The sequence below is a fragment of the Leuresthes tenuis genome, unplaced genomic scaffold, assembly GCF_036924035.1.
Source record: "Leuresthes tenuis unplaced genomic scaffold, fLeuTen1.0.hap1 SCAF_1, whole genome shotgun sequence".
NCBI lineage: Eukaryota > Metazoa > Chordata > Actinopteri > Atheriniformes > Atherinopsidae > Leuresthes > Leuresthes tenuis.
In genome coordinates, this window is record NW_027325355.1 from 8,393,332 (window position 1) to 8,420,945 (window position 27,614).

Here is a 27,614-nt window from a genome sequence, read left to right on the forward strand (position 1 = left end):
GTTTCAGCTGATCTGAGGCTTTCTGGGAGTTTGTTCCAGATATGTGGAGCATAGAAGCTGAATGCAGCTTCTCCTTGTCTGGTTCTGACTCTGGGAACTGATAAAAAACCGGATCCAGATGACCTGAGGGGTATGGAAGGTTCATAGTGGGTCAGGAGGTCACTGATGTATTTTGGTCCTTGACCATTCAGAGCTTTATAGACCAGCATCAGAACTTTAAAGTCTATCCTCTGATGGACAGGCAGCCAGTGTAACGACTTCAGAGCTGGACTGATGTGCTCCACTTTTTTGGTCTTCGTGAGGACTCGAGCAGCTGAGTTCTGGATGAGCTGCAGTTGTCTAACTGACTTTTTAGGCAGACCTGTAAAGATGCTGTTACAATAATCAAGCCTACTAAAGATGAATGCATGGACTAGTTTTTCCAGGTCCTGCTGAGACATCAGAGCTTTTAGCCTTGATATATCATTAAGGTGATAGTAGGCTGACTTTGTTATTGCCTCAATGGGTTTGTCCAAATTTAGGTCTGAGTCCATCACTACACCCAGATTTCTGGCCTGGTTGGTAGTTTTTAGATTTATAGATTGAAGCTCTGTGGTGACTTTCAATCGTTTATCTTTGGCTCCAAAGACAATTACCTCAGTTTTGTTTTTGTTTAGCTGGAGGAAGTTGTGGCACATCCAGTCATTAATCTCCTCAATGCATTTACCGTCTCCTGGTGACATTGTAATATATATCTGTGTGTCATCTGCATAGCTATGGTAGTTTATTTGGTTGTTTTTTTTTATAATCTGTGCCAGTGGGAGCATGTAGCTGTTAAACAGAAGAGGTCCCAGGATGCAACCTTGGGGAACTCCACATGTACTCAGATGTAAAGTTACTTATTGACACAAAGTACTTCCTGTTCTCTAAGTATGTTTTAAACCAGTTTAGTACAGTTCCAGAGAGACCAGCCCAGTTCTCCAGTGTTTGAGTAATATATTGTGGTCAACTGTATCAAAGGCAGCACTGAGATCCAGTAAAACTCAGACTGACATTGTTCCACCGTCTGTATTAAACACTTTGGTCAGAGCAGTCTCAGTGCTGTGGTGCTGTCTAAAGCCTGACTGGAAGGTATCATAGCAGTTATTTTGTGTTAAAAAGTAATTAAGCTGTTGAAAAACCGCTTTTTCAATGATCTTACTTAAAAATGGGAGATTTGAGATGGGCCTGTAGTTATTCATTTGCGTCTTGTCAAGATTGTCCTTTTTCAGCAGAGGTTTAATTACAGCTGTTTTTAGTGGCTCTGGAAACACACCTGACGTTAAGGACAAGTTCACAATCAGTAACAGGTCTGACTCCAAAGTCTTTGAGACCCCTTTGAAAAAACCTGTTGGTAGGATGTCTAAACAGCAAGAGGAGGAGTTCAGGTGACGTAAGATCTTTACTGTTAATGGGTTGAAATAGTGTCATGGCGTTTAAACCGGTTTTCGGTGGACACAGTACATATGCTGAACCTGCTGCTGATGTACCAACTGCTTATCTAATATTTTGGACTTTGTCTATGAAGAATTTGGCAAAGTCATTGCAGGCCATGGTGGAATGAAGTTCAGTTGCCACTGACACAGGAGGGTTTGTTAGCCTGTCAACTGTAGCAAATAAAGGCCCGAGCATTATGACTGTTTTTGAAAGGAGAGAGAACAGTCTTTGTTTCTGGATAAAAGAACAGAAGAAGTTTAACGAAGTCTCCAAGTGATGAAGAATCTCTGCAGTTCTTAAAGTAATGAAGAAAAATGCATGAACAGGAGATCCTTAGATTAAAGTCTGATACTGAGAATGTGAAGCTGTCATCATGCAGCGGTTTGGTTAGACACCATGTTGTATTCCTGCTTCCTCTGAGGTTCTTCTGTGTGCACAGACCCTGAATTCTAACTCGTGGATCATGTTTCTACGCTCAGACTGTGAGATCAGCCTCTAACATCTCATCCTTAAAGCTGAATGCTGAACATATGTGTCCACTGTTAAAACAACACATTTCTGATGAGTTTATTACTGAAACACGTTTTTATTATCAGAGCATAAGATCCACTGACACACGGAGAGGAGGATTTGTGTTCCCTCTGCAGATGAAGGTAGAAAGTGTGTGTGAGCTGATGTGAATTCAGCAGCATGGAGCAGTGTGAGGACACTAAAACCACTCTGTGTGGGGAACATGAGAGCCAGAGCAAAGCTCAGAGGTGAGATGACCATCTCTAACTGTCCATGACTCTTCTCCATGTCAGAGCTCAGCACTCACATCACCAAACCACCTTTATTCACAGGAACCAACCTGAACCTGAACCTGAACCTGATCCTGAACCCAGCTGTGTGTCCCTTAAGAGCGACCTGTCAAAGGATTGGTTGATTGATTTCCAACATGATGTTCCATCAGCCCAACAGTGAGTATCTGTCAGTATTCAGTGGAGGCTGCATCATGTTTCAGATGATAACCAGTTTTCAGCTGAATTACTTGAGACTTGGATCAGTTCTTGATGTCTCTGATGAGACTAATTTGCTGCATCATGTGTGTAATGTTATATTTTAGTTTAGTCCTGCAGCTCTTTATTAAAACAAAGGGAGAATATTGCTGAATATCTGTCCACTGATGTGGCTTTTTCACAGGAGCTGATTATGTAGTGAACAGGGCGGCTGATGTAGAAATATTACAGTTCTCACACGTTGTGTTTAATGACGTCAGTTTAAAACGACCTTCTGAAGAAACAAGAACAAAATGACCAAATCAACCCAGTAATGTTAGTAACTGATCTGTTATTAATTCTCTCCTAATAAACCTGCTCATGTGATCTGGTGAAAAGATCTATTTTTTTTTATCTGACACTTTATATTCCAGAAAAATCAAATATTCAAAGTGGTTCAGTGGTTGTGTCCAAATTCACTCACTCATTCCCTACTCCATACATAGGGAGAGAAATGTAGTGGACAATATAGTGAGCGCAATAGAAAAATCTTTGACACTTTCAGACACTACTCTTGGCGCCGGTAATTACGTCATCGCTGTCGTACAATTAAAACATACCACAATGTCGTCTCACACAATACTTGTCCCTTTACTACTGCATTTATGTTAAATTAGTGGATTTTTATTACTGTCCTGTCATTTTTATTTTTGTATTTAGTTTACTATTTAAGCATATTTTATTCTCTTGGCTCTTTAGTAACAGCAAGTCACAAGTATAACCTACTGTAATGTTTAATTATATGCCTTTTCTTTTTTTTTTTTTTTTTTTTTTTTTTTTAAAACAAAGCTATTTAAATTGTCTGGTTTTGAAATGTGTAATAAAACAAATAATGGAATAAACTGGCTTCGTGACTGTTGCACTGCTCCACAACTCATTAATTTGTCTCGTGCCTGTCAGCCAACAGCTGACTACAAGCGACCATTTACCGGGAAAATGGTCACTATATAGTGGTTAGGGAGTGATTTCGGACACAGCCAGTGTTTTCCAGTGTGGTGCAGCTGTAGTTTGTCTCTGAAAGAGCAGAATGAATCTGATCACACAAACAGTAAAGACTGAGTCAGAGAACCACACTGAAAGCTCAGAGCTGAAGTCTTCCTGTTTTCTCTCTGTAAAATTACATCCAGCTTCCAGTTTCCAGTTTCACACACCTGCTGACGTCTGCCTGCAGAGTGGCAGAGCTGCCACAAGGGGGAGCTGTAACATTGTTCCACAGCAGCCACACGAGTCATGTTTCCATCCAAAAGTGATTTGAATGATTGGGAATAGCGCATTAAAAGAAATTCGAATCATGTGCGTTTCCATCAAAACTATGGACTTTGGTGAAAACTAACTCGCGAGTTTTCGGCAGGTTGGCATGACAACCAGCCTGTAAACGTTTTACCGGCTTCCCGACCCGGAGTTCTTGATACATGCTGGCATTTCTCTGCTGTTTATTGTCAAAGATAGCGGTTATTTGTTTCTCCTTAAAGTTAAAAACGCCATCTTCCTCCGTCCACACAAACTTTCCGTTGTCCGACATGTTTGTTTGTCTTGTGAGTGACCCGCAAACACTGGAAGCAGTTTGGGTGAAAGTGCGTATCAAGTCAAACTTGATACGAACACAGCTGTTTCCCTTCCCTTTCGAATCAACCAGAACCCGGCGCTTGCGAGCATATTTTCATTTGTGCGAATCAGGGGATTTTAATTCGAATTATGGCGTTTCCATCAGAATTTTCCAATGCGATACTTCTCGATGCGCATCTAAACAGGCTGATGGAAACACACGTACTGACTCTCTGACAGGCCGTCTCATGCAGACTCAAACACTATCACTGAATACTTTCTGTAACCTAGAGAACACACAGGGACTTCATCTGCCATTTATTGTACAATGAGTAAAACTCACTGCCTCGGACACAGAGTATACCAAATATAAAAAACAAACTCAACAAACTTCAAATAAAGACACCACACTAATTCAATGTGCAACCACAAATCATATCACCATCTAAAGTGAACTCCCAGCATCGCAACCACCCCGGGGAATGGAGGACCCCACCAGCCACAACACTACAAACAGAGGAAGACAGAACTTTGCAATTCTAAAACTAAACAAACACAAATCTAAAACTATTAAAAAAATTAAATAAATAAATTAAAAAAATAAATAAATATCAGTGCAGTTAAAATCTAAAATAAACCGTAATCAGTGCTGCGCCTCTGTGCTTAAACAGCCAAGGTTCAGTCCTACAAACAAATGACAGACCCACAATTAAAATCATTAAAATACACATACTTCAGGGTGCATGCTGGCATTACCCTAACAATTAAATACGATACAGATTATAAAACAATGCTAAAAGTCCATCTTACCACAGAGCAGAGTCAACAGTCACAGCCAGTGCACACAAAGGATCTGAGGAGGGTGAGACTTTGAGTCACACCTGCTATTAATCAGCATCTCCTCAGTTCCTGTCTCCTCTGATTGGTCTCTGGTCTCACTGCTTCCTCGTGACCTACTGCTACATTTAGTTTGAAGAAAACAAGTTTTTTTCTCTCAGGATCCACCAGAGACTCAAACCTGGACCTGAACCTGGACCTGGACCCGGACCCAGCTGTGTATCCATGCAGAGCAACCTGTCCACTTATTTCCCTACTAAGTACAAAGCAGACCGACGTTCAGATGCAAAAAGGTGAGTTGTATGTAAATTAGGGGTGGGCATTCGATTAATTGTTCTTAATCGATTGTCGGGAGAATTCACGATAAATTATCGATTAATCTTTTTTTTTTTTATTTTACTAATTCATATACATTATTTAACTTTTTATACATTAAAAATGCAATGAAAATACAAAATACAGTTTGTTTATCCTCGATGAGATCTTTACTACGAGAAGAACAACTCTTGACGTTCAGTGGTTAAACTTGAAGATGTGTGCTGTGGTGCTCTTGTCACAGTCTGTTCTGTCACAGTTTATGTTTAATCATGTTTTCAGGTTATGTTCTAGTCATGTTTTTCCCCTGTCACGTTCGGTTCACTCATGTCACCTGGTTCATTGTTCACAGCTGCACCTCATTTACTGATCACTCCCTCCACAGTATTTAGCCTCCTGGTTTCCTTTCAGTCACTGCAGAATCCTCACTAACCCTTCATGCCTTGCCACAGAGAGTTAAGTCTGGCTTTGCCTCATAGTCTTGTTTTGTTTTCATAGTTAAGTATTTTTGATCCGGCTCTGCCGCACTTTGTTTTTGCCTTTGCTCCCTGTTCTTGTGTTGTTTTGGAATAAACCTTTTAACTAAAAGAGCTGCATCCTACCTCTCCACCAGTCCCTGACAGCTCTAAAGCAGAGGAGCCTGCAGCTGCCAGCCGGCGCTCTCAAACACAATTGACAATATTTTGTTCCAACATAATAATAATAATAATAATAATAATAATAATAATAATAATAATAATAAAAACATGTTAAACAATAACTTAACCAAAAACATAATAATACTTAGGTTTGACAGGTTTTGTCAAAACGTAACTTAAAAACTATCCAAAAGGCACCGAGCCTAAAAAAAGGGTGAGAGAGAGAGATAGCCTACCTAACAGTTAAGGCTACTTAACAAAGCCAAACTATTAGGAAAAATAACTAGTAGGCCTAACTCACATACAACTTCAGCACCAGTCTACTGATTTTTGTTGATAAAGATAAGCATGTTAACATGCTCTGGGGTCAGACTCAACTGCACTATGGTGACCGTCAGTCTAGCTGCTGAAAACACCCGCTCTGAGGGGACTGATGTTGCCGGGATGCATAGGTACCTTCACGCATTTAATCGATTTGAAAAAAAAATTAATACATAAATAAATAAAGTGATCAACGTTATCAATTCGTCGATTAATCATGCCCAAACCTAATGTAAATGTTGTATTAGAGTAACATACGTTCACAGTTCCAGGATGACAATCACTCTAATACACCCACTGTTTATTTAGCTGCTGCCGCCGTCTGCCCACATCATCTAAAAGCTGAGTAGAGAGGTGGTGGAGTCCAGTATTTTCTCCTGGTCAAACACATACTGCATTTTCTATATCACTGCTGTGTCCTGGTGAGAGCTCCAATCTCATCCATGTTAGCTGTTTTTTACATTCATAACATTCTTGACAATGTTTCATCTGCATTGTTACTCTCCATAACATCAGTGAAAAGAAATCCAAAGTATTCAGGGAAATAATCAAGCCGCAAAGATTCCAAACTAACGAAGAAACATCTCTCAAAAACTAGAAATTTAAAAATTGAACAAGGTACAAAGACTACTACAATGTGATGAAAGCTACTGCAACATGTTTTGGTTTAGCAGCAGCTTCTTACTGTCTCTATCACCTGATCGATAAGGGGAAAACACTTAATGTGTTAGAAATAATTTTTGCTTCCTTCTGTGGCCACTCTCCAGGTTCCGTGCACATTACACATGAATACTGAACAGGTAAGCTCTAATAAAACAAGTGTTTTTCTCTATCAGGATCCATGAGAGACTAGCATCTGGACCTGAACCTGGACCCAGCTGTGTGTCCATGCAGAGTGACCAGTCAAAGGATCCTCCTCTTACATTCAAATCAGACCAGCATCCATCCTTTAAGAGGTGAGCTGAGTGTAAATGTTGTAACAGAGTAAAATGAACAGTAGCAACTTAAGAGCTCCATCACCATGAACAGTAAAATGAGTCAGTTTGAACAGTTTTTATTCCAACATGAGTTTAATGTGAGCTCAGCTCTGTTTCACATTCATTTCTATGTTCATATGTTACATGCCTTTTTGTCTTTTGAGTGGAGTGCAGATATTATTTTGTGTTCTTTAGGAGGAAGCTGGAAAAACCAGGCTCACCTGAACCTAAATCCAGCTCTGAGTCCCAGAAGACTGACCGGTCTATAAAACATACTCCAAGGAAAAGGCACAACCCAGATGTTCAAAGGTACTGGAATAGTTTAGAGATGAACGAAAGAAAATAAAGCATTTAATTTATTTTTTACATCTTCAGTACAACTTTACTGACAGATAAAGTTCCTTCAGTGACGACTCTGTTTTAAACATCTATCTGTCTAACACTGGGAACATACCAGTATAACCAGTTTGATCCAAGCACACACTGGCTCTGGCTGCCTTGCTCCAGGGCACTTCAGCAGGGAGGGAAAGCTTTCTGAAGGGGTTGCTGAGAGCTGTTGGATCCAACCAAAGTGAGCTGAAAGCTCCAAGCAGCTGCAGACTGAGCTGTTGATTCTCAGTGGGATCAGTAGGACTAGTAAAGCTTTCTCACTACAGGGAGTCCTCTGATTCACTGTTCACATCCACACATCACTTCATGGAGCTTTACCTTGTGTTTGTCTCTGTGTGGACAGACAGAATGTGAGCTCATTCTTCATGATTCCTCCACAGAGTGGACCAGCAGAGCTCAGAGGTTCCCAGTGGTCAGTCTGCCCAGCAGCATCAAACACAGCTGGACTCCATATTTATGGTCTGTACATCTACAACAACTACTTTTCCATCTGTTCTGTTCACAGTCATCTCCATGCTGCACTTTGTAGACCAGTGGATTGTCAGTGTGTCCAACATGGATCTGATGTTTGGCTCCATGATTTCAGTCTGATTGGCTCATTCATATAGTATTCTGTTCCAGCTGCTGGAGGACAACATGGTCACTTTTGTGAAGGAGGAGCTGAAGAAGATGCAGAAGGATCTGAGTGCAGATTACCCAGAATGCTTAGAGTGTCAGAGGGAGGATGAGGATGAAGAGCAGAGGTGGAGCAGAGAGGCATTAGTGAAGATCACAGTTCACTTCCTGAGGAGAATGAAGCAGGAGGAGCTGGCTGACCGTCTGCAGAGCAGTAAGAGGATTTCTCTAAAGATTTAACCTGCTGGATAAATGACACATTTACTGATGTCTCAACACACAGAACAACACATGTTCAAATACTCATTCTCAGAGAAATGAAAAGTTTGAAGATTTTATGTGTATTGTATTGTCTGATCTTATTTGTTGTTTATTTAGAACTTTTTGACCCAGTTTTCCAACATAAATCTGCTCTGAAGAAGAAGTTCCAGTGTGTGTTTGAGGGGATTTCTAAAGCAGGAAACCCAACCCTTCTGAATCAGATCTACACAGAGCTCTACATCACAGAGGGAGGGACTGGAGAGGTCAATGATGAACATGAGGTCAGACAGATTGAAACAGCATCCAGGAAAGCAGGCAGAGCAGAAACAACCATCAGACAAGAAGACATCTTTAAACTCCCACCTGGAAGAGATGAACCAATCAGAACAGTGATGACAAAGGGAGTGGCTGGCATTGGGAAAACAGTCTTAACACAGAAGTTCACTCTGGACTGGGCTGAAGGCAAAGCCAACCAGGACATCCAGTTCATGTTTCCATTCACTTTCAGAGAGCTGAATGTGCTGAAAGAGAAAAAGTTCAGCTTGGTGGAACTTGTTCATCACTTCTTTACTGAAACCAAAGAAGCAGGAATCTGCAGCTTTGAAGAGTTCCAGGTTGTGTTCATCTTTGACGGTCTGGATGAGTGTCGACTTCCTCTGGACTTCCACAACAAGGAGCCCCTGACTGATGTTACAGAGTCCACCTCAGTGGATGTGCTGCTGACAAACCTCATCAGGGGGAAACTGCTTCCCTCTGCTCGCCTCTGGATAACCACACGACCTGCAGCAGCCAATCAGATCCCTCCTGACTGTGTTGGCATGGTGACAGAGGTCAGAGGGTTCACTAACCCACAGAAGGAGGAGTACTTCAGGAAGAGATTCAGAGATAAGAAGCAGGCCAGCAGCATCATCTCCCACATCCAGACATCACGAACCCTCCACATCATGTGCCACATCCCAGTCTTCTGCTGGATCACTGCTACAGTTCTGGAGGATGTGTTGAAAACCAGAGAGGGAGGAGAGCTGCCCAAGACCCTGACTGAGATGTACATCCACTTCCTGGTGGTTCAGGCCAAAGTGAAGAAGGTCAAGTATGATGGAGGAGCTGAGACAGATCCACACTGGAGTCCAGAGAGCAGGAAGATGATTGAGTCTCTGGGAAAACTGGCTTTTGAGCAGCTGCAGAAAGGAAACCTGATCTTCTATGAATCAGACCTGACAGAGTGTGGCATCGATATCTCAGCAGCCTCAGTGTACTCAGGAGTGTTCACACAGATATTTATAGAGGAGAGAGGGCTGTACCAGGAGAAGGTGTTCTGCTTCATCCATCTGAGTGTTCAGGAGTTTCTGGCTGCTCTTCATGTCCATCTGACCTTCATCAGCTCTGGAGTCAACCTGATGGGAGAACAATCAAAGTCTCAGAAGTCTAAAACACTAAAAGAGACTCTCTTCTACCAGAGTGCTGTGAACAAGGCCTTACAGAGTCCAAATGGACACCTGGACCTGTTCCTCCGCTTCCTCCTGGGTCTTTCCCTGCAGACCAATCAGAGTCTCCTACGAGGCCTGCTGACACAGACAGGAAGTAGCTCACAGACCAATCAGGAAACAGTCGATTACATCAAGGAGAAGATCAGTGAGAGTCTGTCTGCAGAGAGAAGCATCAATCTGTTCCACTGTCTGAATGAACTGAATGATCGTTCTCTAGTGGAGGAGATCCAACAGTCCCTGAGTTCAGGAAGTCTCTCCACAGATAAACTGTCTCCTGCTCAGTGGTCAGCTCTGGTCTTCATCTTACTGTCATCAGGAAAAGATCTGGATGTGTTTGACTTGAAGAAATTCTCTGCTTCAGAGGAGGCTCTTCTGAGGCTGCTGCCAGTGGTCAAAGCCTCCAGCAAAGCTCTGTAAGTACAGAGATAAATGTGTTTTAAATATTCTGTTTACTTGTTAAAAGCAGAGAAAATAACTAAGTTATTTCTCAGATAATTTCAGTTTGTAGATAACACAGATTCACAGCAAACAGTTACATCAGATCAGTTTACATAAAGAGGAAAGAAACATGCTGCAAGAATGGCAACACCTTATGAATGATTATTCATTTTATTAGAAAAATTTAATTAATGAGTGTGCGCGTGTGTGTGGTTGTTTGTCTGCTTTGTCTATGTGTGTCCCTGTGATGGACTGGCGACCTGTGGAGCATGTACCCTGCCTCTGACCCAGTGACAGCTGGGATAGGCTCCATCCCTATGATCATGAGTTGGATTGAACGGGTATAACTTCATTCTTTCCCTGTTATTCTCTCCTTAGACTGAGTGGCTGTAACCTATCAGATGAAGGATGTGCAGCTCTATCCTCAGCTCTCAGCTCCCAGTCCTCCAGTCTGACAGAACTGGACCTGAGTAACAACAACCTGCAGGATTCAGGAGTGAAGCAGCTTTCTGCTGGACTGAAGAGTCCAAACTGTAACCTGGAGGCTCTCAGGTCAGGATTCATTCAACTGTTCAACTGCTGATCATTTCAATTCTGCTTTACAGTCATGGATGAACAGCTGACCCTTTCAGGATGGTGTCTGCTGTTGGTGTCTTTTTTTTAACCCAGTGATGGTGTTTAAATTAGAATTTTTCATTATATTTCCAAATGTCATTTTTTTTCATTAGTTTTTAATCACAGATGATTTTTTAATATTTCTTTTGACTTTGACTGAAAATGTTGTTGGAGACAGTGTACATGCTCTAAATGATCTTTCAGATTTATTTGAACTACTTGTAATTCAAACAGCTCTAAAGTGTATTAATGTTTGCACATGTGACAGACTGTGAGAAAACCAATGTTCTCTTGATTCCTTTGTATAACAAATGTTACGTTTCAGCAATCATAGCAGGAAAAATCAATACCAACAACAATACAAACTAAACTATTAAAAAAAAGTGAAATTACGACATTGAGGTAACTCACCAACTCATATGAATGTTTGCACATCAGAGCAGACCTTGTTCTCAAGTGTTTCCTGAAGAATCAACAAACTCCTCATAAAGACCTAAGACAGGGTTCCCGCGGGGTCTTAAAAAGTCTTAAAAGCATTGAATTTATGAATTTGGAAATAATACCTTAAAAACACTTAAAAATGTCTTGAATTTTTATATATGGGTCTTAAAACTTGTGCAATATGTAACTTCTCCGTATCGCATTCTCCTCAGAAGTTTCACCACCATTATTTTGATTAAATAACGTAGCCTAAATAAAGAGTGGTGGAACCAATAATTGAGAACTCAACTGCTCCGGGTCTGATCACGTCACTTTGCGACAGCACAGGCCACCACACAGACAAGGACACCAAGCCAAGCAGAAGCAACACAAGAAGTTTGTTTTTAACATTAGTTTACCCATTTCATGTTTTATGGGAAAATGTAAATTTAACGCTTGGCGAGAAATGCAAGCATTTTGTAACTGGTTAAAACCGGTGGACAACAATGTAGTCCAGTCTTTTTTTTTTTCACTGTTTGCAAAAAAAACATTCAGCTTGGTACCATGGGCATGAAGGCTTTAGAGTCTCTGGATAAAAGTGTCTGTTAAATGCATAAACATCTACAGGAAACTGATTACAGAAAAGAAAAAAATCTAACTGAGAAAGTTTGTCAGAAAAATGTTTTTAACTCAGTCCCAGTAACACTTAGACTGAGTAAGTTTGAGAACAAATTCTGACTATATAGGGACTGTAAACACAATGAAGCATCTACTCCATGTGGTTCTGGAACTGCTCTCAGTTTACTTTGGGGATGACGTGAGGTTTTAGGATCAATTTTCAGGAAAGTGAATTAATATACAGAAGTTGGGGTCTCCAATTAAAACAACACCAAAATAAAGAAGAAGTGTTCAGAGAAGGTGCTTCAAACACTGTGTGTGATGTCACATTTGATCACATTCAGCTTCAGTTTCAGAGCAGTTCTCTCAGTATCTGCCATTTTGTGTTGTTTTCTGCAGCCTGTCAGGCTGTCTGATCACAGAGGAAGGCTGTGCTTCTCTGATCTCAGCTCTGACCTCCAACCCCTCCCATCTGAGAGAGCTGGACCTGAGCTACAACCATCCAGGAGACTCAGGAGTGAAGCAGCTATCAGCTGGACTGGAGGATCCACAGTGGAAGCTGGAAACTCTCAGGTATGGAGAGGTCTGCTGCAGCATCACACAATGTCTGATGGAGGAGGAAGAGATGTTTTCTGTGCTTCACTCAGCCCTGTGTTTTTCCTTCATGCTGGTTCTGAGTTTTATATGAAAATAAATGTAGGAGCCTTTTTCCTTTGTTCACTCAGGCAGATCTTTACACAGAATATTTAACAGCTTTATGTTGGTCTGCAGTACAAAAACATTAGTTTCAGCATAAAGGTTGAAAAACTGTGTGAGACTGTTTTCCTCTTACAGAGATACAGCTTACATCTCACTATGTGATCATGTTCATGTTAAACATCAGTCAGCTGTTCACCTGTCTAAGTAAGAAGTATTTGACTTGTTTACAGCTTGTACAAAATTCTGCTGTGAGTATCATGACAAGCATTGACAGAAGAGCCTACATTACCCCCGTCTTAAAATCTCTTCATTGGCTTCCTGTATTTTAACGCATAAATTATAAAATTTTGGTTTTGACATTGAGAGCGTTGCATGGACAGTTTCCTCCCGACATCTGTGAACTGATCCAGCCCTACACTTAAGCTCGTAGCTTGAGATCCTCTGTTCAACATCAACTCACCCAAGAAGACAGATCTTTCCAATCTTTCACATTTTCCTCAAACAGCCTCTGAAATGATGAAGAATTCATGTTGGATTCTATGATGGACAGTTGACCAGGCCTTGCTTCAGACCCAAACCATTACTTTTACATCTTCAGGCTTCACTGTTGGTTTAAAGTACTTGTTTGTTTAAATGTTGCTTTTAGTTTACACCAAACAGGTTCCCTGTTACAGTGTCCAAATAATAAAGTTTTAATGCCATCCAAAATTATCCCAAAGTTCAGGGACCAGATGCATAAATCCATTCATCCATTTTCTATACCTGCTAAATTCATTCATCGTCACAGGAGCTGGAGCCTATCCCAACAGCCACAGGGTGAGAGGGCAGGGTCCACCTGGGTGGGTCTAGATTCCATCTCACATACAGATATACAAACCACTCATACAAATGTTCCTACATTAAATAAAGAGAATTGCACACTTCACACATTCTTCAGACCGTGCACACAAATATTTTCAGTGTAATTTAAGTGTGATCTGAAGTGGAGATGAAACTTCTGAAACGTCCCATACTGTCCACATACTTTGATAACTTATTTCCATAACTTCAGACACAGTTCGCTCCTTTTCCTTTCACCGGCTCATGAGCTGGTTAGAAGTGATGATGAGCAGCGAGGGAGGAGAAAACCTCTGTGAGGAGGAGGAGGAAATGTCTGCCAGCATTAGCCGTGTCCCCTGAAAACAGCGTGGATCTGTCAGAATGATGGAGGGTTATCATGTCTTTTCTGAGATAAACGGACCACAAAGAAAACATACATACCAGCAATCATCTCCTGGTTAATGCACAGCCTGTAAGGAAACATATTCAGCAGATTCAGAGACTTTATTCATCCAGTTAAAGGGATATTTATGTGTTTTTGAAATGGGGCTGTACACTCTTTCTCAGTGTAGAACAATGTGTGTGAGAGCCATGTAATGTCCATGTTTGCATGCTGAAAGAGACTGTGCTGCTCTGACCCCCCTCCTCTTTTCAGGGTGGAGCCTGCTGGAGAACGATGGTTGACACCAGGTCTGAGGAAGTGTAAGTGTGTTCTTCATCTGATTCATGACATGCAACCATCTTCACACTGTCACATCACTCATTGATCAAAGTGAACAGATGATAGATCAATAACTGCAGCTGGATTGTGTTTGTTCTCTCCATCAGATTCCTGTCAACTCACAATCGACACAAACACAGTGAACAGAAAACTGGAACTGTCTGACAACAGCAGGAAGGTGACACGTGTGGAGGAGGTTCAGTCATATCCTGATCATTCAGACAGATTTCATGACTGGTCTCAGCTTCTGTGTAGAAATGTTCTGACTGGTCGCTGTTACTGGGAGGTCGAGTGGAGAGGAGATGTTTTTATATCAGTGAGTTACAGAGGAATCAGAAGAAGAGGAGGCAGAGAGTGTATGTTTGGATACAATGATCACTCCTGGAGTTTGAGCTGCTCTGATCGTTTAGGTTACTGTATCTGGCACAAAGACATACGAACATCCATCTCCTCCTCCTCCTCTGTCTCTAACAGAGCAGCAGTGTATGTGGACCGTCCTGCTGGCACTCTGTCCTTCTACAGAGTCTCCTCTGACACACTGATCCACCTCCACACCTTCAGCACCACATTCACTGAAGAACCTCTGCATCCTGGATTTGGGTTCTGGTTCTGGCCACTTGGTTCCTCAGTGTCTCTGTGTTGAGTATAAAGAGTTTCCTCCTGTCAGAGAATCACTGTTGAACAGATAGTTCAGTCTGTACATGTCTGTCTGTTTCACTCAGAAACACCTTTTCAGATTCATGGATTCAGTCAGTTTCTGTTTGAAACTCTTCTAAATGATTCCTTGGAAACTTCTTCCTCTTCCTGTCCTTTAAAGATGGAAGCTGCCATTCTTCCAGGATGTTGTTTTTCTGTGTGTTTCCAGTCAAAGCTTCACACTGAATATCAGTATGTTGTGTTTCTCTGCAGCTCACTTCCACTGAGACCATTCAGTTGCTGTCAGCTGCAGTTATTTTGCTGCACATGTGACAAACTGTGATATCAGAGAGGAATCACTGAGCTGCAATCAGCCAAGATGAATTTCCAACCTGCTGACAGATCTTCACTGATTCTGTTCCAATGAGCATTTTTTGAAGTCTCAATGTTGGACTTTGTATCTGAAATGTCTAATTTTTAAATTTTTCCAAAAATCACTTTTTCTTTTTTTTACATTCAATTTGTATTTAGTATGTGAATGTTCACTTTTTTTTTTTATAAATCGGAAACTCCACTTTTTTTAGAAATTGTATCTGAAATATTTTATTCTTTTTAACATTTCTTTATACACTATTTGTCACTTTTATTTATTTTACTCTCAGTAGATTGATACAATTGTTACTTCGTCTTTGGGGACTTTGAGTTTTAACAGATTTTTCTTCCAGAGTATTTGACACTTAAAATTGAAATTCATTTTAGATTTAATAGGATCCTAAGCTATTTAAACTCCTCCACTTCAGGCAGAGACTCATCACGGAACTTGAGGGTATGGTACAACATGAGGGCCAAAATTAAGACTATTGAGCACCCGGCGGTGGCTTCATACGTGTCACAGGCTATAATTCTGAAGCCAGCTGCTGATCTGATCAATGATAACAGCGCACCAGTAACTGAGAGGCCGATTTTTTTTTTAGGGTGCACCCAGTTAAGACATTTTAAAAAAAGGGAACAAAAGTAACTGCCGGTAGGGTTTGTAAATTGTTTATTTTCTTATGTGTGTTTAATACAGTATTGTATAAGTTCACCTGTGTTCCTTTTACTCGTTGGAGTGTCCAAGCTTTTTTCTTTGAGCACGCACTTGACTTGAGAATCAACTCTGTGGCGGAAAAGCCTCTGACGTAATCGTGTCTGTCTTCTACATGATGCGCTGTACAGCCTTATAAAAAGGATATTTTTACACCAGTCTGGTTTTAGCTAGCTATATACTGTTGAAATGAGAAAAACCCAAACTCAGACAGCATCTCCTATCTTTGCACTTACCCTGTACTTCCCTCTACAGTGTCCTCCCTGTCAGCTCTGACAACTTGTTTCCTTCTATGAAGCTATAATTAGCTTTGATGTTAGCTGTATGTTATATCCTCATTTGTCAGTCACTTTGGATAAAAGCGTCTGACAAATGCATAAACAAAGATCGGCAATACTAATTGGTCTAACCACAGTACATGTTTCCACTGTCTGATGGTCCATCCCAGATGCCCCTGAGCCCAGAGAAGTGGACGCCACCCCTGGACGAGGTTAACATAAGGCTTCTTTTCTGCACAGTAAAGTTTGTGAATGGAACTGTGTATTGTAGTTCTTGACAAAGGTCTCCCACAGTAATCCCTTGTTCACGGCGTAACCTACGGAGATCACGGGTGTCCAGCTTAGGCTTGTCCTTTACACACTGAAATGGTCATGGGTATGGTTTGAATCCACACTCAGCACAGGCAGACAGGTAGTAAGTTGTTAATGGCTGAACTTATAGACAGGTCCAGTAAAGAGCTGTGACAAAAAACAGAAGGGAACAGACAGAACTCGTTGTCGGAGACAGAAGACTGAGGTAATATCCAGGCCAGAGCTGAAACAGGCAGGTCGGCAACAGGAGATCAGGCCAGAAAGGACCGCTGGAAAGTCTGGCGTGACACGAGAACAATCCGGCACGAGGGAGATGACAGGAGCAGTCTTAAATGCAGCCAGTGTTGATGAGAGGCAGGTGCTGCCACAGGTGTAGGGAGTTGGCCTGATGAGTGGGGCGTGGCTGCCTGACAGAGTGGAGCAGAGACAGGTGAGTGGAAAAATACCAGCAGACAGCAGATGAGCAGAATGTGACAGAAACTCCTCCAGATTCCTTGAATGCTTTAATTATATTCTGCACTGTAGAGGGAGAAATATGCAAATCCCTTCCAATCTTTCTTTGAGGAACAAACTGGAGATCCTCTGATCATCTTTGCTCCATAAATACTCAAATAGCAACATTATTATTTGGTACATACATCTAATTCTTATCTCATTGCTGGCATTTAAGCTTCTCCATCGTATTTAGGGTTTTGATAAAATAAGAAATCATCTGGTTCTCACCAGGTCTTAAAATGAGATTGTGGTGGAAATTTTAGTAATGCACAGAGTCAGTTATTTTCTTCTGAGGATATAAGAGGTTTTTATAATAATATCTTGCAAGGGAGAACAACACAGTACAAAATACAGTTGTTCTGACAACTGACCGAAGACACTTCAGTCATAATGCACATTGTTGCTGCATCGCTCCTTGGGTATAGTTGAGTCTTATCTACTTTTCCACCCTAACTACAGTCAAGGTTACACAGACACAGCTGCAAGTACCAGCTCCCCTTCTATCCTCTTTAAAGTGCAGCTTTATCATAGCACACGATGTCCTCGGGAGAAAAGAGAAAAACAGGATATGTTGCTATCTTGCAGGAGGCCATCTGCAGGTTATACACAGTAACACTGAGTACAATGCATGTAAGAATTAAGGGCAGAATTTAGAATGTAGGCAGGGAACACCTCGCCAGTCCATCACAGGGCCACACAGAGACAGACGGTGCTAACCACCACGCCAACGTGAACCATACCTGAATTCTATGAGAATAAATCCTTTGATCTTTACAAGAGAAGATCCATGTTATTAAAGATTTTTTCATATTTTAATATTCCCCCCGGCTGGGGGAATTAGGCAGAACACCTCATATTTAGAAATATGAGGTGAAGTAAAGTTCTTCATAGAGGAAAAACAACACCTGAAAGGATTCAGGCATTAAATGACAATTCAAACTGTTGGAATATATTGTTTAAATAATGAGATCAAAAGTTTCAAGCATCACACACCAAAGAAAACACCCTTCAGAAAGTTAAAAAGTAATTTCTTTATTGTGATGATGAAGAACATCCAAAAAAAAAGCAACACGACACACAAAGCAGTCATTTTGTTTGAACTGAACGTGCAGCTGAAGACAGTATTTCAGAAATGATGTTCAGTGGTGATATGAGCCACGGCATCATCATAGTCCAGTCCCTCATCTTCCTCATTTTGTGGAGACGTTGTCATGGAAACAGGTGGTTTCCTTCCTGCAGAGTTTAGAATACATTTTTCTTATTTTTGAATATTTGAAATCATTGTAATGTAACACGTACAGCGTTTCACAGTAATTATTGTCAATAATTATTATCAATAATTATCTAAAATAATTTAATGACTTAATAATCAGCTCAACCTTTTAACTGAAGCATGAAAAATAATGAAGTGAACTGAAGAATGAAGTCTGATGGTGTGAAATCAGGAGTTTGATTAAAGAAGTAACAGTTTTAAATGAGCTCAGTTGGAAGCAGTGTCTCAGTCAGAGTTACATCCTGTTATGATTTTACAGCAATAAGCTGCGGCTGTGCTGTTAGTAAAGTCACTCCTGATTATCCCCAGGTCTGCTGCTTTGTGCTAATTTGTTGACTGCTTCAGTCATCGCTGAGATGAACTGGTTGTTCATAAAAAACATGTTGGTAGAACACTTGGAGACTTCCCCTGACTCTTGAGTTTTTAAATCACCATGATGTCGGTGTGAGTGGAGCTTTACCTGTTGGTCTGTGTCGATACAAAGACACCACGAGGACGGTGGAGATCAGGTACGGAGCGCAGACCAGGATGTGGCGCCACGTCCAGCGCAGTCGGCGTTGGTTCAGAAACCTTGAGAGCTGGAAGAAAAACAAACACAAACACAGCTCATCGGAAGTTCTAAAATCCCATCCGTTAACAGTCACATCACGAAACAAACGTCATCCTGTACCGACTAAACGAGGAGCACTGTGTCCTGTGGACAACAAACAGGAAGGTTGTTTGAGCAGCTCTGTTTTTATAAGCATACAAAGTCTTTGAGTTTCAGACACCCATAAAAAAAGGCTCTTAACCTTTTGGGGCTTGTCCAGGATTTGAAGATTTTACCTTTCTCACCGCAAATGCAACTAAAGCTCGAGAACCCAACAGGTTTTTGATTGGTCAGTCAGGTATTTCATCTCGAAGGCTGTCAAAATGTACAATAGAGACCAAATGGAAGGAAGCACTGCAGCTGAGAGAGTTTTTTATTTTGTGCCAAGAACAGAAGAAAAATAAACTGGTTTGTTGAAGAGCTGTTGTGCTTCAAATGTCATGGTGGTGCAGTAAGATACGGGTCAGATGTGTAGATAACAACTTTATGTAAAAAATAAATATGGTATATTCTGTGTACCAACAGATGGAGTTCTGCAGTGGGGAAGAAAAACTAAATATGATTCATATTTTCATTTGCCAGCGTTGATCTTTACCTCTTATCAGCAGCCAGCTGGGTGGAGACTTTTTGTGAATGCTGATGTTACACATGTAGAGGCCTTCATCAGACCTGGTAACATGGTGGAGGGTCATGTGACCTGTAGGCTCAGTCCCGATGGAGGAGCCATCTTTATAGAAAGCAGCTGGGAGGTTGGAGGAAGTGGTCTTTGATCGACAGCTCAGAGTGACGTCATCTCCCTCCATCACAGGGAGGGCAGGACTCTGCAGGATCACTGGGTTGTCTGAACATAGGATGAAAAAATGTGTTTTTTTGTGTGTTTGATATGAAAGGATAGAAGTACATCACAAATTATAATCAGTTGCAAACATTTCTGCCTAATCAGAGCAGACTGGGCCCTGTGGGAGGAAACAGACTTAAAGAAAGAGGAGCAAACATTTTAAACATTGAAGACTGCACATCTGTTCTAATTTACCTCCACAATAAGTTAATAATCATGTAAATGAGTGTTGTATGGGTTTGGGTTCCACTGGTCCTACCGGTTATAGAGATGTTGACGGAGTTGCTCCGCTGCTTTGCAGGAGATTCACACCAGTAGATTCCAGAGTCCTGCTTTTTGGCTATTTCTATGGTACATTCAGCAGAATTCTGGATCCCCAATCCCTTACCACAGCTGGACAGAATGCCGTTATGCAAGAGGAACCTTTGAATCCTCCATCCATGAGAGCTGCTGTTGTTGCTGCAGCTCAGGGACAGTTTGTCATACTCAAACAGCTGAGACGAGTCTGGAGACACTGTCAGAAATGGTGGTTTGGAATCATCTGGGATCAGAGAAAGAGTGGAACTTAGGGTGTACAGCAGCGCTTCCTTAAATGTTCCCGACAGACTCCCAAATACTGTGGAAGCAGTTTATCATTACTGCAGACTTACTGTACATGTGTGCAGACACTGGTTATCTGATGGACTCTTACTGGAAAGCATTATGTTGACGTCTAACCCAACATGATCTCATGTCATATCAAATAAATAAAGCCCAACTTACGGTATATTCTGCGTACCAACAGATGGAGTTCTGCAGTGGGGAAGAAAAACTAAATATGATTCATATTTTCATTTGCCAGCGTTGATCTTTACCTCTTATCAGCAGCCAGCTGGGTGGAGACTTTTTGTGAATGCTGATGTTACACATGTAGAGGCCTTCATCAGACCTGGTAACATGGTGGAGGGTCATGTGACCTGTAGGCTCAGTCCTGATGGGGGAGCCATCTTTATAGAAAGCAGCTGGGAGGTTGGAGGAAGTGGTCTTTGTTCCATTTTTTATTTGACAGCTCAGAGTGACGTCATCTCCCTCCATCACAGGGAGGGCAGGACTCTGCAGGATCACTGAATGTTGTTGACGTTCTGAAAAATGTGTTTGTTTTGAAACTAATAAGACAAAAAGAGACTTGGAGACAAAAGCGACACATGCCGGAGGCTGAAATAAGTGCAGTAAAATAAAGATAAAGGAAAAATTCAGGATCTGAACATGAAAATATGTGTTTTTTATGAAAGGATAGAAGTACACCTGAAAATGGTCTGAGCAATAATAAAGTCAATTCTGCAACAGAATTTATGTCTGAACTAACTGGATGTAATGAGGCTGACTCTGCTTAAAACATACTGATACCCTGTTCCAGCCCTGCTCCACTTCATCCACTGACCTGTCAAACACAGCAGCTTCTGTCACATGTGTCTCTGTCTTCCTGTCTGTGCAGGACTTTGTGCCCAAGCACTCAGTTCCTGGGTTTTACTGGGTCGGTTTGTCTGATTGGAGGACTGTGAAGTGGGAGTGGGTGAGACAGACACCGTACACTGTGGAGCGCAGGTATGTTACCCTGGAAACGTGTTCTTTCTGATCCAGGTTTTATCTGCATTTGTGTTGTGATGTGATGACTTCAAATGAAAAATTCAGTCACTATCAGGCCAGAATTTGCCCCAAAACATAAATATTTCCAGGCAGTTCCAGTGGGGAAAAGACCTGGGTCAGACGCAGGCTGGATCATATATCCCATCTGGCCTGGGAACATTTCAGGAGCCCCTAGGAGGAGCTGGAGAGCGTCGCTGGGCAGAGGGATGTCTGGGTGTCCCTCCTGGACAACTTTGTATAAGTGGCAGATGATGGATGGATGAACCTCTGAAATATAAACTTTTAAAATGTTTTCTCTGGCCTTTCTTGGCATTGATGGTGTTTTTGTTGCTGTCAAATATCAGATTTGAACTGAACTGCATGTTAACGTGTGAAGGTTGTGGTCTGTGTCCTCTGAGCTGAATCCTCTCACAGAGATTCACTTCTCCTTGTTGGAACCCGTTTCCTTTACAGCAGCTCATGTGTATCACCTGTAAGTGGCTGGATGTGTGTCTTTAGAGGAGATTAAAGAGTCTCACCAGTGACAGTGATGTTGATGGCGTTGCTGCTGTCTCTGTGTTTGGATTCACACCAATACACTCCGCTGTCATCGGGCTTCAGCGACTTCACGCTGCAGGTGGAGGAGGTCTGGGTGCCCCATCCGACGCCACACTGAGACAACCTGGGAACATCCCATTTGTGTTAGTCATCCACACTCAGGCATTTATCTCATTGTTGGCAGAAGACTTCTGATCAGAGGTGTGGAGTCAGAGGGTTAGATGTGTTTTCTTACCCTGCAGGGCACACACACACACACACACACGCACGCACACACACACACACACACACACACACACACAGACACACACAGACACACACACACACACACACACACACACACACACACACAGACACACACAGACACACACACACACAGACACACACAGACACACACACACACACACACACACACACACACACACACACAAGGGATGTAACAGTTACCGGTATTACAGTAAATCGTGGTGAAATGTTACATGATAAATGTGGCAGTAGGCCCTGACTGCACTATGTCAGTGCCTGTCTGTTATTGATCACTGGGCCGGCTGGTGGCACATAAAACTCCCCCCCTCACCTCTGTGGTGATTGCCTGCTGGGTTCAGACTTCCGGGGTTGCCGATTCACCCTGTGTGAATGCCGCTCCAAACAATTCTTTACGGTAGGAAGCTTCTTTATTATTTTTCTGTATGTTGCTGGCTTGGGCTCAACCTCCATGTTTTAATAGGACACCAGTCGAAGTGGCCTGACTCTCCGTCCATCTGCACTCTACAGACTCGGGCTACTTTGTGTAGCCTCTTCTGGTCGGCTGCTTGTCCCAGCGCCAGGTCAGCTGTATTGCCGTTCAGCAGTCGCCTTGGCAATCTGCTGTGACCTGACAGGAATGATTTGATTTATGTTTTACTATTGTTGATTATTTTGTACGTTCAAGTAATTGAACCTTGATTTATTACTTTTGATCTTTTAACTTTCTTTTGTAATTGGCACAGGGCACGGCCAGCTCCTGGTGGTGGATTTCCAGGGTGGTGGTCTTCTGTTGGTGCGTGGTATAATTTCTCTTCTTTTCGTGCATGTTGTGTTGTGCTTTTCTTTTTAGACTACTGCCCTGCCTGTCTCTCAACTCTGGGAGTTGAGCCAGAGAAAACTGTGTCCCTCTTTCTTTGTATATGTGTGAGTAGCTGCTTGGCTTTTAATAATGATCCTTTTATTTCTATATTGTGGAATAAACATGTTACTTCGATGAGTTTGTCTCGAGCCTCCTCTGTGGCGAATTTGTGTAAACCCAGTTTGGGATGGTGGTAATAGCTTTGCTTTACCTTTTTGTCTGCTCTCACTAATCCACATTTATCACCATACTGGTCCCGCCACATAAATTTGACCCTTTATGTTTGAATTAATCTCATTATCTCGGTGGATTATGGGGATATGTAATAACAGCGTCAAGAGAACCAGTACGTTCAGGGACTTTTCCCTGTTTTATACGGCATTGTGGTTTGTTAGGATGAGGCATAATACAAGATTCAACCATCAAGAACGCTTCATTATAGAACATAAAACATCCCCATGTGTGCATTTCTGGGCCTTTACTGTGACACCTGTTAACACGTGACACTAAGCTGTCAGTTTAGATTTGGCAGCGTTGCCTCGTCGTCTCTTAGCGCTGTTTAATGATCTCATCTGTCAGGCTCACAAAACAGGAAGTCGATAAGCTTCTGAGGCCTTATCTTCACAGCGCAGTGCAGGAGTGTGTGATGAGCAACACACATTTACTCACCTAAGGCAGATGAAATCAGTTGCCGTGGCCGACAATAAAGAAGCAATCCTCAGAGTCAGAAAGCAGATGCCTGTGAGGTCTGACTGCACAGAGTTTGTGATCTGAGCAGTCAAACTCTCTCTGCTGTGACATGAGTGTTGTGCTGGTGAACTCACTTTGTGGTGGATCTCCACACTGTCCATTCACCGGGGCCGAGCTGCTCGCAGCTGATGGAGACGTCCTCATACTCAAAATACTGAGACCAGCTGGGAGTGACCGTCAGGGAGGCTGACGGAGACAAAAAGACAGATTACCATCTTTTCTTTCACTGTATTCTGCTGATGGTGCATGTTTTAAAGGCTCACTTCACTTCTCCGTGTGACTTACAATAACTGGTGATTTTTTTATTCCATCAGCCAGATGCTCATGTACTAAATCTCATTAGGAACAAACATTTCCTCTTCAGATACCTTTGAGTTAAGATGGATGGAAACTTTAACTTAAAACATGTCTCTCTTACTTACACAGTACATTTCCTTACTGTTCTCAGAGGTTCAGACAAACATGTGCAGCCTGAGCTGACAAACACTAAAAGAAACTCACCTGTCTGCAGGACTGAAATGGAGCTCCATGAGGTTAATATCAAACACGACACCCAGAAACTCTTTGGCTGTTTTCAGTGTATTTTTGGACTTTGTTGTCTGTGGATGAATCTGAGCAGATTTCATTCAGAGTTCATCCGGCTGCTTCTGGCCTCTGTCTCCTCATCAGTAAACATTACTCTTTAGAAGCCATTTAAAGCCATTCTCCTCAGGGTGAAGCCTCTGTATTCGCTCTGTGAGGTTTTCTCCTCAGGCTGAAGCCTCTTTATTCGCTCTGTGAGGTTTTCTCCTCAGGGTGAAGCTTCTGTATTCGCTCTGTGAGGTTTTCTCCTCAGGGTGAAGCCTCTGTATTCGCTCTGTGAGGTTTTCTCCTCACGGTGAAGCCTCTGTATTCACTCTGTGAGGTTTTCTCCTCAGGGTGAAGCTTCTGTATTCGCTCTGTGAGGTTTTCTACTCAGGGTGAAGCTTCTGTATTCACTCTGTGAGGTTTTCTCCTCAGGGTGAAGCCTCTGTATTCGCTCTGTGAGGTTTTCTCCTCAGGGTGAAGCCTCTGTATTCGCTCTGTGAGGTTTTCTCCTCAGGGTGAAGCCTCTGTATTCGCTCTGTGAGGTTTTCTCCTCACGGTGAAGCCTCTGTATTCGCTCTGTGAGGTTTTCTCCTCAGGGTGAAGCCTCTGTATTCACTCTGAGGTTTTCTCCTCACGGTGAAGCCTCTGTATTCGCTCTGTGAGGTTTTCTCCTCAGGGTGAAGCCTCTGTATTCGCTCTGTGAGGTTTTCTCCTCAGGGTGAAGTCTCTGTATTCGCTCTGTGAGGTTTTCTCCTCAGGGTGAAGCCTCTGTATTCGCTCTGTGAGGTTTTCTCCTCAGGCTGAAGCCTCTGTATTCGCTCTGTGAGGTTTTCTCCTCACGGTGAAGCCTCTGTATTCACTCTGTGAGGTTTTCTCCTCACGGTGAAGCCTCTGTATTCGCTCTGTGAGGTTTTCTCCTCAGGCTGAAGCCTCTGTATTCGCTCTGTGAGGTTTTCTCCTCAGGGTGAAGCCTCTGTATTCGCTCTGTGAGGTTTTCTCCTCAGGGTGAAGCCTCTGTATTCGCTCTGTGAGGTTTTCTCCTCAGGCTGAAGCCTCTGTATTCGCTCTGTGAGGTTTTCTCCTCAGGCTGAAGCCTCTGTATTCGCTCTGTGAGGTTTTCTCCTCACGGTGAAGCCTCTGTATTCGCTCTGTGAGGTTTTCTCCTCAGGGTGAAGCCTCTGTATTCGCTCTGTGAGGTTTTCTCCTCAGGGTGAAGCCTCTGTATTCACTCTGTGAGGTTTTTTCCTCAGGGTGAAGCCTCTGTATTCGCTCTGTGAGGTTTTCTCCTCACGGTAGACTTTGATAATTATTAACTGATTGTTATGAAGGAATTTATCTGGACCAAGTGAAATAATTCTGCTGCTGTTTTCTGTGGCATTTTTGTTCTGAATGAACCAAACTGTAGATTTGACCTCTCCTCATTCAAACAACGATAAACTTGATACGCCGCCCGTACACTCAAAGTTTTAAGTGCAATAGATGGAAAAAAAGCAACGAACAAACTGATCCTTTTGTCTGCCACAAATGACTGGCAAAAAAACTGCATCAGCAGGCAACAAACCGCCAGACAGGAAGTGATGAGAGGTGGGCAGCACGCATGAAAGTTCCTCAAAAAGAGTATCAAATAAACTAATATTTACAGTGCAATCCGGACACATGTCCAGTTTAGAACTGGACACTTTAAACACACACACAAGGGTCCAAACTTACCATGACTGGCAGACGTCTGGCAGGAGCTCAACAACACTGAAACATCAAAGTTAAGCCACAGTGTGAGCACAGTGACAGACATGCATCTGAGTCACACACTTCTTCTACTTCATCAGCTGTCACTGAGACCTCAAAGTGTCGCGCTTTAAATCTTCAGCAGAATCAGAGAGCTGGTCCGCTCATATCTGACTTTTGGCTTTACAAACATCAGTCACAGGATTGTTTCTGATTATAATCATTAGTTGTTTTGTCTACTTACAGAGAACAAGCAGAGCTGTCTTCATCGTGTCTGCTGGCTGAAGACTGACCGTGTTGTAACATATGTGGCGGCAACATCCTGTAAAGCAAACCACAAGTGGGTATGACGGAGATGATAGTGCAGCACAATATGATAACACTTAATCTGACTATAACCATCACTTACCTACGCTGTCATGTTACAGAAATATCTGCTTGCTGCTGCTTATGTGTATCTGAACTGAGAGTCCCGAGAAAAAAGCCTCACGTCCTGTTTCTGTTCTTAAATCCGCTCATTGAATCAGCTGCTTCAGTAAAATACTTTAATAAAAGGAAATCAAACTATTTCCACATCTCATAATTCGGAGAACAGGAGAGTTGTGCTGATATGAATGCACAGAGCTGACAGTCAACACTGATCTGCTTGTTGTGTCTGATGCAGATTAGATATCTGACTCTACTTATAACTGACAACACAATTTATCTTCTTACTTTCAACATCCACCAGTGAGCTGTGACATTCAGACACTCTGTGTGATTCTGTGTGGCTCATGCAGCCAAAACAGTTCTGATTGGCCCCAGTATGGACTGAGATTTGCAGCTGATCTTTTGTGAGGCCCAGTATCTGTTCAATGGTCTGATTATCTTCAGAAGGATAAGCAGCACGTTGAGCAGAAGGAGTGAATCTAGCTCAGCTGATGAAAGTGCTGAAGCTAAAGTAGTTTGGGTCTCGTCTGTTTCTGACCAAGCTGGTCTTTTGGGTCAAAATGGTGTTTTGGTCACATGATTTAAAATGTGAATAGTTTGAGTTTGAGGTGAAGACTCAAAGTAGGTGTTACATATGTGATGCCTGAGGCCACGTGCTCGTTTGGATGTTTTTTTCCAGATTAATAAACTGAAGACTTTCTTTAACCTTTGTTTAAAACCATCCGTCTTCTCTGGCCAAACTGTGGACATTACTGTCCTCAGAGGTGAGTTCCTTCTCTTTGAGATGCAGGTGAACTGCTGAGGAGCAGGTTCTCCTGTGTGGGGCCATGTTGTTGTCAAGTGATTGTTTAGTTTCAACTGTTTAAAGGTTAAGGCTCTCCTCGCTGCACTGGCCTGCAGACACAACACTGCTCAGTTTGTGTTTACTTTCTGTCAGAGTGTGTTGTTGGCTTGGAAATGAGTCAGATTTACCATGTTTCTGATGTATATGGTGTAGAGGACCCAGATGTGGAACAGCAGCAGTCAAATAATGTGTGGCTAAAATATTTATAAAGAAAATAAGCAAAAAGCGCAGGTAAAAATAATTGAAGAACACAAAAAGAAAAAATACGACACAGCAAAGAAACCAGAAAATGACAGAAGAGGAGAATGATAATGATGG

The 27,614-nt window shown here is 42.2% G+C and overlaps 2 protein-coding genes across 2 annotated transcripts; one reads left to right on the plus strand and one right to left on the minus strand.

Annotated features, from left to right (window-relative positions):
* Nucleotides 1-1,824: 1,824 nt before the first annotated feature.
* On the plus strand, nt 1,825-16,429 carry LOC140296493 (NACHT, LRR and PYD domains-containing protein 3-like). The gene is made up of 11 exons (XM_072379725.1): nt 1,825-2,213; nt 2,298-2,414; nt 5,036-5,167; nt 6,985-7,104; nt 7,896-7,974; nt 8,137-8,344; nt 8,509-10,291; nt 10,695-10,868; nt 12,369-12,542; nt 14,143-14,189; nt 14,316-16,429. Exons 1-11 carry the CDS (start codon nt 2,146-2,148, stop codon nt 14,849-14,851), a joined length of 3,438 nt encoding a protein of 1,145 aa, XP_072235826.1. The 5' UTR covers nt 1,825-2,145; the 3' UTR covers nt 14,852-16,429.
* A 1,648-nt stretch (nt 16,430-18,077) lies between these two features.
* LOC140292188 (high affinity immunoglobulin gamma Fc receptor I-like) lies at nt 18,078-27,147 on the minus strand. The gene is made up of 9 exons (XM_072379469.1): nt 26,268-27,147; nt 26,009-26,044; nt 23,806-23,917; nt 21,858-22,000; nt 20,568-20,834; nt 19,973-20,254; nt 19,471-19,716; nt 18,747-18,864; nt 18,078-18,246 (listed from the first exon to the last, which is right to left on the minus strand). Exons 1-9 carry the CDS (start codon nt 26,290-26,292, stop codon nt 18,204-18,206), a joined length of 1,272 nt encoding a protein of 423 aa, XP_072235570.1. The 5' UTR covers nt 26,293-27,147; the 3' UTR covers nt 18,078-18,203.
* Between the last annotated feature and the right edge of the window lie 467 nt (nt 27,148-27,614).